Here is a 15,143-nt window from a genome sequence, read left to right as displayed (position 1 = left end):
AAATATTAGAAAATTGTTGCCCATTCAATGTGATCACTTTTTAAGGAACTTCCGTGTTTTCCCCCATTTTCCTTCTTATGTTTTTCCGCACCTATGCTTGTGGCTTAAAACCGCTATTATGACTAATTAAAAAAATTCAAAGCAGATATTTTAGATCTTTTGAATCACTTTATTTTGTGTATAAACCTTTCAATCCTTTAATTTGCAAGATTATTCAGATTCTAAGTCATTCTAGTTTTACATATTATAGTAAGTGGCTTATTTTGTTCATTAGAATAAATTTTTTTTTTGATTCTCAAGAATATGATGTTTAAGAAAATAGTTTTGATATGTTTGATTCATCAAAAAAAAAAATGACACATTGCAGAATATTTTATATTTGATTAAGTATTTATTTTTTTAAAAAAATTATATAATATATATATATATATATTATATTTCTAATATAGAAAAAATCTTTTCTCATTCTATTCATAACTTCAAAAATATTTTTGACAAAAAAAATCATAATTTTTTTCACGTGAGAAAACTAAAAATTCATATTCTATATAGATTTTTTTTTCCTATGAAATGTCGGAAGTTTGTTCTTATTGAAATGTTATTTACAATTTTTTTCTTTTGAAAATTTCATTCAAATAAGGGAGATTTCTTTATTTTTCAATTGACCACATCTTTTTCTCCCTCTCCTATTCCTGTCAACCAAATGGGTTATAGATTATACTCTTGTAGAATATTTACTAATTGGCATCAAATCTTTAATAGTTTGAAACAAGTTGATTGTTTTATCTTAAAATTATAAAGAATTTATCTGTGCATTAGTTCCTAAAATACTTATAATTTATGTTTTTGATCTTTAAAAAATTCTTTTGGAATTGAATATAGTATCTACAAATGCAAGATACAATACATACATATCTCTCAATTCAACTACTAGTAGAACACAAACTTGCCTTCATCCCTTGGCATACTCTTCTCCATCCCTTTCAATTATTAAAAACTTTTAATTATCTTTTTATAAAAAAAAAGTTTTAGATATCTTCAAATAAGCATTATATGTTCTGTCCTAGAATGTTTCTGGACACTACTTTGAAAAATGGAACAACAAGATGAGAGAAATTCTAAATTCACGACTCTAATTTTAAAATTTTAGTTCATACCTTTACCCCATTATCCGTCATTACATTACAACTGTAAACATGAGCAATTTAAAATATGTGGTTTTTTTTTTGGTACAAAATATCTCGGTGCGTGAGGCGAACCGCTGCCTCACATGCGGCAGAGAGACCCCGCTGCATCGGAGCGGTAAGCGAGGAATGGTCGTGGGAGTGCGTTCTTGCTCTCTCTCCTCCTTTCCTCCTCTCCGTTTGTCAAAGTCTATAACGGAAGATGAGGAAACCCTAACCCCAATCTCGGACGAATGGCGAACGGCAGCCTACCTCGAAGAATTATCAAGGTATTCCTCCTTGCCCAATCCGATTCCTTTTCCTATCTTTTCTCTTACGTCCTTACGTCTGGATTTCGAAGATCTTGGGTGGAAGAGCGCCGGCTTCGGCGATATATATATATATATATAATTTTTTCGAGGGTTTTGATCTCATCTTCTCTTCTCTCCCGATTTTTCCTCTCGTCTCTGATTTCTAATTCTTGACCCCGTGAATCCACAGGAAACGCAGCGGCTGCTAAGCGAACCAGGATTGTATCTGTTTTGCTCTTCTAATCTCGCCATTTTTTTCTTTATTTCTTGGTGATCTTTTTGGTCGATTGCCACCTTGGAATGGAGATGGATGTCTAATCTCTTTAAGGTTTCTGCGAAATCTCATGGCTGAATTCCTTTTCGTGTTACTAGGGTTTTCCTAAGAGATTTTAGATTGAAGATAGGTTTTGGATGATGGATTGGCATCTTTTCTTACAGCTTCTGGGATCTGTGCCTCTCCCTGTATGACAACATGCGCTACTTCACTGTTATGATTCGCGGTCCGACACAGTCTCCCTATGAAGGTGACTCACTTGCTAACTGCTTCAATTGCTTCATTCCTGGAAAATGTTCTTCTTCTTCTTCTTTTAATCTCTCTTTTGTAGGACTTTTGTAAGTAGTTTCATGATTTGGTTGGTCAAGCATTCATGTTATTCCCTTCTTTCTTAATAGCCAATCTTTTTCAATATATTTTCGGTGGTCTATATGGACAGTTGCCTCTGCCTTGGTTAGAGATATGGTCATATTCTTTTCCAGGAATGGCTTTTAGAATATGTGATTATATAGACACCTAGCGGGTTGTTTGTTGGTTCAACTAAAACTGCCAAAGAATAAAAAGCTGAAGAGTTAGTTGTTTCCTAGATATTAGGATGCAAAATGTATCATTATAGATTCTAGCAAACTTTGATAATCGATTATTGTTGCCTAATCTGATAAAAAAAATCTCATTGTTAAATCGTCAAGTTTTTTTGTTTCTTTATCAGATTAGTCTATTCTTGACCTTAAACAAGTATCATGTAGTGCACCTACTCTTTATGGAGACTATGATGAGAGGTGCTTATTTTGAAGTTGGAGAATTGCTTCATGATAAGGAGTAACTCGATATATTACCAAGATGATTGAGGAGCCATAATATATACTAGTTTTAGTAGCAGAAGTCTGACAACCAATGATGAAGGCCCAAATGACAAGATCCTGGTTCATGTGACCATGTAGAGCACCTTCTTACCAAGTTTATCTTTTTATACTCAAGCAAACTTTTTCCAAGAAACACATGATTAATGTAAACTGGAAACAGATAGCCGTGGAAAGAAAGACAAGGTAATGATGGAATAAAATTGGTGATTTGCTGGGTTCAAACTGTCTTAGGGTGTTAGAAAGTCATAACGTAGTCTTTGATATTAACAGAGAATTAAATGCTTGACTGGGTTTAGAATTTAACTTTTAGGCCTATCTTTGCTGTGCACCTATGAATCCTCTATTGAGCAGACCAATGCTTAATTAGTACTACAAACATCAAGTTGAAAGGAATAGCAGGAGCCTAGATCATGTAAGGGCATCATATTCACTTTATAATTTTCTATAGAACATGATGAAATGTCTTTTATACTGTATCTGTATTCTTCCTCTGGTTCAAAATGGACTGAAGAATACGTTATTTAGTGTATATTGAAACAGAGAAGTTCATGGAATTTTCCAAATTGTATTTTGCAGTTGACATCCTGTTCTTATCATTTCAGTGTAGCAACCCTCTTAGTACAACTAGAAATTCAGAATTATGCATAAATTAGCACTAGAAAACCCTATTTAGTTAAAACTAAGCAAAACATTGTACTTGTCATATGGAATATTATATCTGTGCTTGATTTTATAATAGAAGTGGTTGTTGTCCTTTTATATTAACTAAAAGAAGAGGGCCCATTGCTTCTAGAGAGCTCAAAATACAGTCATTCTCCGTAAACCCCATTACGATTCTTGAGAGTTTCTCCTAGAATATGGAGTTTTTTGACTGCCTTCTTTGGCCTTGTTGATTTTATTAATGTTGAGTTCCAATGATCATAGATCAGAGGGTACTTATGGATGAGGGGCTTGTTCCTCTATGTTAGTTGCTTAATCTTGTCATCCAAATTATTAACAAAAATATGGTTGGGAGCATGGTCTACTTAACCATGCTGAACCGGCCGGTTCGGGGCTTATCAAATTGAAATGGTCAGTTGCTGGCATAGTTTAGGGAAAAGGAGTGAGGCGCGAGAGTGAGGGAGGGAGAGGGAGGGCTTGAAAGCCCTCTCAACTCGTTGACAGAGGGTTCCCTTGTTTTGTTTTGAAATAGAGGATGCCTCGTAAATTTTTTTGAATATTTCAAACTAAAGTCAACAAACCATTTGTCGACTTCCGTTCGAAATATTCAAAAAAGATCGGGATGTTTGACAATAGCACAATGCGGGATCCATACCATACCGCACCAATCGTTGACCAATACGGATCCTGGCAAACCTTGATTGGGAGAAAGGGTGGCACCATTGGCATACATGGAGTGGAACATAGGTGGGGCAATTTTTTAAAAGTGATGAGAAGGACTAAGGAGGATGGTGAAAGCACAAGATTATGATTTACTTAGTTTATTTTTAATTATTATTATGTGGGGGAGGTGGTGGCTGGTGGGACTTGCTATGATTTGAGCCATGTTGACTCCTTTGCAAGCTTATCTTCTCATACTTTGTTGGCTGGTTGTCTTATTGTCAGATTGTGTTGGTTCTTCTTGAGCTGGAACTTAGATTATATTTAGTTACAAAATTTACCTCAATCTAGCCATCAAGGAGGGGGCAATGGTGATGACGGTGTCTATTAGCTGATCTGGCCTAGAGAACATTCAAAAGCAAGAAACAGAGATCAAGGCTTTTCCTAATACTAAAAATATTCACCAAGAAATGCACAATGGTTTTGTATACATAATCAGAATGCAACTGATGTATTCAGACGTGCATTTGTCAGATTACTGAATTTTTCACAATGGTTAAAATGGTGACCTGCGAGTAAGTATGCAGCAAACCAATTTGCACCTGAAACTTGCAAATATCAGCCTACCAAAAAACGTACACATATCCAGCACATACTTTTGGTTTCTTTTGGAATGTAACAACCAACTGTTGGTGGTTCCATGCTAAACTAGTGACTCACCGTCCCCAATTGCAACCCACCCTACCCCATACTCCCAAGTAGAGGAAAGGGAAAGGGAGCCAATTATATTATAATTCCAATAGGAAGTAGGATTTACTTGTCTTGAGGGAAATTATCTTTGGACAGGGGATGTTTCTTGGTTTACCATACCGCACCAATCGTTGACCAATACGGATCCTGGCAAACCTTGATGGGGAGAAAGGGTGGCACCATTGGCATACATGGAGTGGAACATAGGTGGGGCAATTTTTTAAAAGTGATGGGAAGGACTAAGGAGGATGGTGAAAGCACAAGATTATGATTTACCTACTTTATTTTTAATTATTATTATGTGGGGGAGGTGCTGGCTGGTGGGACTTGCTATGATTTGAGCCATGTTGACTCCTTCGCAAGCTTATCTTCTCATACTTTGTTGGCTGGTTGTCTTATTGTCAGATTGTGTTGGTTCTTGTTGAGCTGGAACTTAGATTATCTTTAGTTACAAAATTTACCTCAATCTAGCCATCAAGGAGGGGGCAATGGTGATGATGGTGTCTATTAGCTGATCTGGCCTAGAGAACATTCAAAAGCAAGAAACAGAGATCAAGACTTTTCTTAATACTAAAAATATTCACCAAGAAATGCACAATGGTTTTGTATACATAATCAGAATGCAACTGATGTATTCAGACATGCATTTGTCAGATTACAGAATTTTTCACAATGGTCAAAATGGTGATCTGCACGTAAGTATGCAGCAAACCAATTTGCACCTGAAACTTGCACATATCAGCCTACCAAAGAACTTACACATGTCCAGCACATGCTTTTGGTTTCTTTTGGAATGTAACAACCAACTGTTGGTGGTTCCATACTAAACTAGTGACTCACCATCCCCAATTGCAACCCACCCTGCCCCATACTCCCAAGTAGAGGAAAGGGAAAGGGAGCCAATTATATTATAATTCCAATAGGAGGTAGGATTTACTTGTCCTGAGGGAAATTATCTTTGGACAGGGTATGTTTCTTGGTTGACCAAAACACGCCCCAGATTTTATTCCCCACTCTATATCTAAATTAAGGGATGCCATGTAACTTACTCTTCGTTGGTTGTCCACCCACCCTGGCAAAACTCTTGCAGATAATGTTCAGTACAGCATTGGCTTTTCTAGCCCTTGGCTGTAGGTTCCAAGCTTAGTGCCTGAGGTGCATAAGAATGTTTATGAATGTAGAGTAGCTTCAGTGCTTGAGCAGTGCTTTATTATACCTCTACCTGACACCAGATACCTTAACCACTTATCTACTGTCTCATTCCTGGATTGTCTTTTGGAGCATTAGCCACCTGAGGTGAAAATAAGGTGCTTTTTGTTCGATGTTATATTATTTTCTTTTAATTATATATATATATATATATATATTTCGACCAGTATGACTGCAAATAGAAAAAAAGGAAATACAATAGTTATCAAATTCTTTTGATTTTAAGTACACCTACTTGTTTCTTCCCCCCCTTTTTTTTCTGTTTTTGTCAGAATTGATAACTGCTTTTGCTATGTAATTTCTCCTTGCAGGAAATTTCATGGTCCTGTTAGTTTTGGTTGTCAAAGGTGTTTTAGTTAAGCACAATGGCTGCTGTCAAGGTTTTAAATCCCGTGGGATGGGGCTGTTTCGATTTTTTCATGGAACAGGACACACCGCCGTCTCGCTCTATCCCGACGCTTGGAACAGAGGATGTCCCAAGAAGTCTCGATCAGGACGTTGGGATGCTAGTGGGATGGTCCTGTCCCGACACATAGGATGGTACCCTCTCCCGGCGTCCCGCTTGGACCTGAATCCTTGGCTACTATAACTCCCGATGCAGGAGATAGTAGTTACCATCATGTTAAAAATAGCAGTGGAAGTATGGAATCTTGCAATATATTTCTCCAAGGATGTTCTTGTTTCATAATAAAAAAGATGGGCATCATTTCAGTCCCTTTGATAGCAACCTTTTGGTACTGAAATTCCACCCTTCTTTCACTGTTGCATTGATCATAATCATTGTATAGTTGCTATCAGTTGAAACATTGACATCCCTTGCACTCATTGCACAAACAGGATGACAATGCTGGCAAACTTTTGGAATAAATAACTGAATCACATGTTCTGGAGGATTTTTGTCTTTCTTGGTCTTCGAATCCTTGCTGAAAATAATACAACTTGCTAATAAGGTTTGTTGGAATGTTATATTTATATGGTGTAACTACAATTATATGGCAGCTTGTGATGTTAACAGGCTTTTTTTGGGTATTCATTTCTTGAGGGACTTGTGACATAACCAATGTGGAGCAAAAACTTTTCAAGGTGAAAAAAGGACTATTAGTAAAACAAATTTCTGCAATAGGCCGTGCTTGAGTTCCAAACAAGTCCTGTTAGAATAATCGAACATAGCACATATGTTTGCCTTACTGTTGATTTTAGTTCTACCTCTTAAACTTTATTGGAATATATGTCTAAATACATTTTTTTTTTCCAGCTGTTGCCTTACAAGTTAGAAAGTAGGTTTGTTTCTGCTCTTTCCCCTGCCAATAGGCATTTCAGTCATCGATACTGGTGGTCCAGTAACTGGATCCTTTTTATTAGCCTGCAGTATTTCTTGGACCCTTCCATCATAGTTATTTTCTATGAGTTTTAGCTGTGCGTCCTTTCAGTTGTTATTTTCTTTATAACAGGTGTGCTTTCTCACAAAAATATATCATCCAAACATTGACAAGGCAAGCAGACAATTCCTTTTGTATCTATTATAGCTCCATAAATGTCTTTACTCTTTCTGAAAGTTATGTTTTGATGAATTTAGCTTGGATGTATATGCCTTGATGCACTCAAAGATAAATGGAGTCCTGCTTTTCAGATCCAAACAGTTTTGTTGAAGTACTTTGTCCAATTCTCTTGTGCCATATCTGTCCCACTTTCTGGTAAATTGCCATATGGAGTTATGATGAAGGCTTTGTGCTTTGCTTTTGTGCTTATTCCAACGCCATTTAACTCATATCTTGCAATTTTTTTAGTCATGGGCCTTAAAAAGTTTTGGGGGGCTTTCATGGTTACTATTATGGCAAGCTCATCAGGCCTCTTGCTATCGTTAATCTCAGACAATATTGCAAAGCATTGAAAGACAAACGAAGCTGAAGCTGTAGAGACAGGTTAGTTTATTATCCATAAACGTGCACGCTCCATACGTTAAAAACTGCAGCACATTAATAATGCTAAAATGGTTTTGGTAAGTATAGAGTTGCCTTAATATCTTGATTGATAAACATTAGAGAAATTATTCTGTTTTATCCTCTTAGTCTTTCCTTCCTTTCTACGGTGCATCTCTTGGATGTATTAGCGGAAGAATGAGCTCGTCTTTATGCTGGTGGGGCATGATTTACGTGGACAGCTTTTTGTTTCTAATTACTTCTCTACCTGTTCATTACACCCCATCCAATTATACAAGTTAGACTGCAGCTTCTCTCAGCTTGGGTTGCATAATAGTGATGGTTGTGCTCGAGGTTCCTTTAGTCTATGATTTAAATGATTGTCTCAGGTTGCGTCACAGATTAGTGATGGTTGTGCTTGAAAGTTCCTTTAGTCTATGATTTAAATAAGTATGCTCTATGTACTGACTGAATGTATATGCAGAATTCTCATCTAGTGAACCAAGTCATGCATATCCACTTACTGAATTTGTCGACTCCCAAGTCATGCATACGTGAACCAAAAGCCTGAGCTGCTCATATTGGAGAGGCAGATTTATTAACAGAGTTTTTAAAAGGATCCTTGGAACCAGAAATAAAGCAGAAAATATCATTTGAAGACCAAATTAAGACTGTAGATTGTTGTCTTATCCCCGTGAATGATTCATAAGCCTTAGTTGGCCGTTAACTGTTCATATATTGTGAGAATTTTGTCAAGCAAGAAAATGAAGCTGTTTCAATGGACATCTTTTGTAAGGTGAATACTTAGAAATCTTTTCTAAGAAGCAACATGAATTGCAAGGTTGTTGTGGTATGACTTATAAGCATTCATCATCAATGGCCATCTTAAGTGTCTGCAGCTCCAACAATTGCTAACAGAAGCTTCCTCAACTCTGTCATAAGCATCTCTCCATTGTCTTTCACCTATACGAGAAAACCACAAAATTATTCTCAATAATTTCATCGCAAGAAATCTATTAGCTGAGTAAACTTTGCAAATAGAGTAAAATTCTCACATCAATGCTGAATACACTATGAGAAAAACCAGAGAAAGTTGTGGAGTTAATGTTAGTCACTTCCGCGCCAAAGTTGCTGATGGCTTCCAATAGTTTGGTGAATCCAACGTGCTTGTTCTCACTGATGATCACGAGATGGTACTTTTTTTGCCCTATGGGGCTCAACTCAACCGTTCTCTGTCGCCATCAACAATGGAATTCATTATGCGGATCTCAGATGAAGTCACAAAACGAGATCATTGTACCTGGCACTGGATGTTCAGGGTTGGAGCCATGGTTTCAGTGCTTGATGCACTCCCTTGCTTCTCACCCTCCTCGTCAGGAATCTTTGAGAGCTCCAATCTCAGGTCATATACTTGCTTCTGCAGCTGTTTGATGTAATCGATTGCATCAGTTAGGGTTGACTCCTTGCTCATCTGAAACACCATATTATTCCCATTAGTTGAGCTGCATCTACACTCTGTTAGGTTGATGGTATTTTGAGTAACATATCTATCGACCTTATCGAAGCACTAAAATGATCTACCATGTTTATTATATTCATTCCTTGTCACCCTGATTTTCCGAATTGAAATTGATTCTTTCGAGTTGAACCCCTATAAATAAGACTTTCAGACTTTCTGAGAGCTAACCCACTCAACTCTACTGAACAACTCAAGGTTTCTGACAATTATAATATGACCAAAGTCTTTCAGCTATTCGTTGCACATTCTTAATATGATGGCATTACAGAAGAGATACTAATTAGTAGGGTACTTAAGGGGGTTCCTGAAGAAAAAGAAAAAAAAAAAAAAATCCAATTAACGAGAAAGACGGGAGTGATCTAATACAAAAAAAAAAAGGGCCCATATTTGATACAGAAGTCAGTTTAAACGGGATAGAGATGACAGAAGAAATAAAATCTCATATTTGTCTAGGAAAATATGTTACATAAAAAAAATAAAATAAAGTAAACGAGGAACGAAGAGAAATTATCTTTGATTTGGATCAATAGATCATAACCATTTATTCTTTACATGGACATCAGACGTGCAAGATTTTGTACATCAAAATTTGTCCAAAAGTCATAGGAAATCAAAGACTGATCCGAAATTGGCTGACCGTTAACAAAAATTGTTTGATCATCAACGTTATCTATGTTGATTCAGGCAGCCTTTCATAAATCCAGTAATAGACACACATTCAGGTTTTGGAAAACCTTGCAATGACATTAAGGATAACACTAGAGAGGAGAAAGGTTAGCAAACGAGAATTAATAGACAGCCTCAGGTGATCAGGACAAGGCACGACGTTATGCTTCCGATTTAAACGCGAGGGCATTATTACCTTGGTAATCTTGGGGACCAGAGCTCTCAGGGAGAAGAGCTTGCTATTTAGCTTGCTCCTCCTCCTCCTCTCGGCCTCAAGATTTTTGGACTTGTACCTGCTCTCGCCCATCTCCATGACCACCGGCTCGGTGCACTCATCACCACAGCCATCTAGCACCGAATCCACAAACTCCATCAGGTTGGGCTCCAGGGATGGCCCGGCAACGCAATCTCTCGGGCGGCGAGGCATTGGACGCGCAGAGACGAGGCCTCTGCTGCAGCCAATGGGGAACGAGGGTCTCTTGGACTTCTGGCCTCTGGTCGTCCTTCAATAAAGAAACAGCTTTTATGCCATGCTTCAAGACAACAACAGAAACAGTTCAGGCTTAGGAATCTCATGGCTTTGTGCTTGGTGGGCCGTACTGTGTACCCTTTCCCTTTGAAAGATGGGGTTTCGCGGGAGCCGTTTATATGGTTGGGAGGAATATAGTTCTGGTGTGCTTCACCAGTGGTTTATCAAAAGTACTTATTCCAATAAAACAAGGAAGAATGGACACGTGTCCCCTGGTGAGATACATTTTGTTTTGTCTCGCTTGGGCAGCAAGCTTAAGGTGTGAATGATGGGGGAACTAACTTTCTGCCATGCACGTTATGTGTGCGCCAAAGGTGTACCCGCGCTTTGTTTGTTGGTTTGGAAGGTGCTCTCTCTCACTCTCTCTGCGTTTGGGGTGGGGGTTTCCTTGGTTTCGTTCTTGTGGGGTAGTTTACGATATTGTAGCATCTGCATAGTTAGATAAAATTTATTTTTTCTCAAAAGAAAGTTCTAGCTCGTGTTGATGGAAATAGGAGGACATGGTATGTCTGAGGATGACAATCGGATCAAATTGAATCATAAATAGATCGAATCAGATACAGATCGGATAAAAAAAATATCAAATCTGAATCCGATCTATTTATTAAACAGTTCAGATTTTCAAACCTAAACCTAACTCATTTAATAAACAGATCTGATCCGATTCGTTTAACTTATTTATTAAATAGATAACTTGTCTAACTGATCCGATCCAACCCGTTTAACTTGTTTACTTAATAAATAATCTGTTTGCTAAACCTAACCCGACCCAACCTCTTTAACTTGTTTGTTTAAAAAAATTATTTGTTTTTGGGCCTCTGGCTCAATACTATTTGAATTTTAACTTATTAGTTCAAACTAAGAGATAATCCATTTCATAATATGAACTATTAATCAACCAAACACAAAACTATGAATCAGAAACTCAACCAAATCCACATAGAATTAGAAAAATAATCCAACGATTAACTTAATCAACCAAATATAAACTACTAAATTTCACATAATATGAATCAGAAACTCACACAATATAAACTCTTAATCAACCAAATCCACAAATGAAACCCTAAAGTGAAAACAATAACCCAAAAAAAAAATCAAAAAAATAGGGAAGAACCGATACCTAGATCGAAATGGAGGGGAGGAGAAGAGAGAGGGATGAACTCTTCAGATCTCTACGGTGGGGCGGCGGTGGACAAGAGAGTCCTCTCCTTTTTTTTTTTTTTTCTCCTACGGCTTCTCCGTGCCTAACGCCCACCACATGCCCACAATCGGCCCCCGCCCACCTGCGCTACACCCCTACAGCCCCCCGCCCGTCGCTCCTCGGCAGCCCTCGAGGGCCCACCGCATTGCATCTCGCGGCTCCATATGACCACCACCTCCGACCCCGACGAAGCCCGCACCCTGTGCCCCCACGGCACCACATGACCCACACTGCCCCCCAGCCCTGGCGCCCACACTCGATGCCCTTCAGTCCCTCCCCTCCACCTGTCTTCTACCCTCACCGCCAGTACAGACGATCAGCGAAGCCCGCACCCCGTGCCTCCACAGCTTCGCGCAACCCACACCACCCCCCGACGTCTGCACTTGATGCCCCACAGTCTCTCTCCTGCATCCATCTTCTACCCTCATCATTGGTACAGATGAGAAAAAAAAACCAAAAATAAAGAAGACGAAATGGGGCAAGTGGATGAGGAAGAGGAAATGGGGGCGCCGCAAAGAGGAAATGGGGGCGCTGCCTCAACCAGATCGAATGGTTGTTCGCTGAGGGTTAGAAGAAAAAAATAAATAATCGAACTTTTTCAGCCTTTTCGATCGCACTTCGCATTTTAAACAAGCTACCCTCGAGCTGCCTCGAGCCTTAGGTCTAAACAGACTATCAGATCTAATCAGGCCCGGCCCAAAAAGTTAAATGGATTAAACGGGTTAAACAGGTCAAGCAGCTTCAATCTGAACCCGATTCGATTATTAAACGGATTAAACAGATCAACCCATTTACGATCCGAACTCGTTTAATCCAAACCTAAATCTATTTAAGACGGATCGAATACGGATCGAATTGATAGGTCGGATCGATTTTTGCTATTCCTAGATATACCTCATCACTTTTTGAAATCGGAGGGACCTGCAGATCCCTTGTATGGGCATCCGACAGCTCCCATGCATCACATATGCCTCAAACTTGTGGGTGATACGGATCATGAGGCACCGGTTAATGCATTAAAACCATTAGATATGATCCATAGCATCAAGAGGCACCTGGCAACGCATTAGGACAATTGGATACGATCCATGTTCCTATCCAAGCTGCCAATACCGTATCCATGTGAATAGGGCTAGTGACTTTTGTCAACATAAGAATTTCGATAGAAAAAATGATAGAAATTGTCCATATTTGGTTTTTCTCTCGATGGAAAGATGATTAGGCCAAAAGTAGGCTCTGAAGTCTGAAGCAGTCGATGCAAGAACCCTTTTCTTTCCTGGGGGACGGTCAGGGTAGGATCATCGGCGAAGCAAAACTCAGAAAACCAACTCTCCCTGTCCTCCTACACAGACGGCTGACGGTAAAATAGGCAATAAAGCCCCTTTCAGGTTTCAAACCACCAATTGCCGTGCATGGGGCATAAAGGTGGATTTTTTTAAAAATAATATTTTTTAATATTTTATTCCAAAAATACCCCTATTCTAAATTGATTTTCGAAACTACCGTGCAAGCGTGAAATAATGGGTTGAACCCACGATTTCACGGCCGTGTATCATAGCTAACACCACGTATGGCACCAGATATGAAATTGTGTGTTGAAGTCATGATTTCATAAAATCATGTCTTCAAGTCACAATTTTATGAAATTATTTCTTGAAATCACGATTTTGTCGTTAAGACCCCCTACCCACAGTCCCCTCCCCCATTGTTTGCCATTTCACCGATAGTGCACACCTCTTTCTCCTCGAATCACTGGCATCCGGCCCATCGATCCCCCCTTATTCCCCATTTCTCCGACATTCTCCTCCCCACTCGACCCCACCTTCTCATCGATCACCCAAATCCGACCCCCTCCTTCGATTGATCAGCGTCCTTATCGGATCACCCCCCATCCAGTCCCATCCCGATCGGATTCCCTACCTCCAACCCCACCTCAGTCAGATCCTCCATCTCCGACCCCACCCTGGTCATTTCTCCTAGGATCATCACCATTCGGCCCTCATTTGGCCCACTCTCTGTGTCTCCGAATACATTCCCCATAGTAAATCTTCTTTGATTTCTTTATTTTATAATTTATTTACAAAAATTGATAGTTATTTTTTTTTTATTTTATAACTTATTTACAAAAAAGTTGTAGTTAAGAGATTAAAAAAAAAATAGCATATAAATCGTAATTGATGTTAGTCAATGTAATGTTAAAGCATAATAGTTAATTATAGTTGATCATAGTTGACTAATTAATTGTTAATCAATATAATGTATCAATCAATTTATTGTAAGTGATCAAGAAGTAATAAATTTTTTAATATGAATAGTAATTGACCAATCAAGAACATATTATGTGATTAAATTGTTCTAATTAGCTTGATGGTCAAATCTTGTTTGACCATATTGTTGTGAAATAAATATATGGTCTATTGGGCCTGTCAAAATGTTCTTGAAGGCATCCTGATATCTATCAATACTCTCATAGACATCCATATAATATAAGCAATCCAACGGGCACATAATGAATTTATTTAATGTATGCATGCAGATTTTATTCTAAGCATGCTAAATTTACTCATTTCATTATTTAGGTAGTGAAAGATGGGAGAAACTGTCACGGCTCTATGCTATATCAATGGTTCACTAGTTAAAAAATCATATGGAATAGAGTACACACACCAACTGCAAAAGGCTATTACGTTGAACTATGGAATGAAGTTTGAAGAGTTGAAGGTTAAGTTATATAAAATCTTCTATATAGATAAAAATAAAAATAGAATAATGATAATATATAGATATCCTAATGTTGTTTAGCCAATAGTATTGAAGTATAAACTTGTTCCAATTACTGACGATGAAGAAATGAAGATTATCTTTACAACTGTAAATTCTCATCCTTATTTATCTGATGCCGAGTTGTATGTTGATGTGCAACCCATTGGAGGCACTACATTTACTCCTGATCTAGAGGATTATAAAGTAGCTGATTGGGATATACGAATGACAACTCAGGAAAGCGAATAAATTAATAATGTCCGTATAATGGATAGTGATGAGGTAGATCTTATTGTTAGATAAGCTTCACTGTACACAGTTGTCGATGATATCGGTCATATAGATGATTGACTATTTAAAAAAAATGATTGGCCAAGTGAAGATGACATAGACCATGATGTTCAAGAATCCAGTACGTCACATTATGTAGAGTGCCAACCTATTGTGGAGTGCCCAAAGTTTCCAGAGTTTGAAGCTCGTTTTGAGACATTTAGGAGTATTGATTGGGTGGCTATTAATCCATCAATATATTTTGCATTACAAGCACCGATGAGTACTTGAAAAAGAGGTGATGAGTTGTGTAAAAGACTCCGTTTTATGGATAAGGTGGAACTAAAAATGGCAATAAAACAGTATTCTATTGATACGCGTCA

General features: G+C 38.2%; 1 protein-coding gene and 1 long non-coding RNA gene across 10 annotated transcripts in view; one reads left to right on the top strand and one right to left on the bottom strand.

Moving 5' to 3' along the window:
- Positions 1–1,062: 1,062 nt before the first annotated feature.
- On the top strand, positions 1,063–8,662 carry LOC105040624 (uncharacterized). Of its 9 annotated transcripts, none has more exons than XR_012140140.1 (7): positions 1,094–1,453; positions 1,665–1,802; positions 1,913–1,998; positions 6,202–6,624; positions 6,728–6,840; positions 7,342–7,812; positions 8,294–8,662. It is a non-coding gene; the product is annotated as an uncharacterized lncRNA (long non-coding RNA). The 9 variants fall into 9 exon arrangements; XR_012140138.1 differs by having other exon boundaries at positions 1,111–1,453; positions 6,202–6,840; positions 7,342–7,383; positions 7,467–7,812; XR_012140139.1 differs by having other exon boundaries at positions 1,112–1,453; positions 6,202–6,840; positions 7,342–7,584; positions 7,678–7,812.
- Positions 8,509–15,143, bottom strand: part of LOC105040621 (polyadenylate-binding protein-interacting protein 9) — a 49,891-nt gene continuing 43,256 nt past the window's right edge. The window contains exons 9-11 of the mRNA XM_019849460.3: positions 9,110–9,280; positions 8,865–9,041; positions 8,509–8,772 (exon numbers count right to left, since the gene is read on the bottom strand). Coding sequence (XP_019705019.1) covers positions 8,695–8,772; positions 8,865–9,041; positions 9,110–9,280 — 426 coding nt within the window. The 3' untranslated portion in view covers positions 8,509–8,694. The remainder of the gene's footprint in view (positions 8,773–8,864; positions 9,042–9,109; positions 9,281–15,143) is intronic.

Source organism: Elaeis guineensis, chromosome 3, assembly GCF_000442705.2.
Source record: "Elaeis guineensis isolate ETL-2024a chromosome 3, EG11, whole genome shotgun sequence".
Taxonomy (NCBI): Eukaryota; Viridiplantae; Streptophyta; class Magnoliopsida; order Arecales; family Arecaceae; genus Elaeis; species Elaeis guineensis.
The sequence above is the reverse complement of the archived record's forward strand: the minus strand, read 5'-3'. Positions and strand labels throughout refer to the sequence as shown.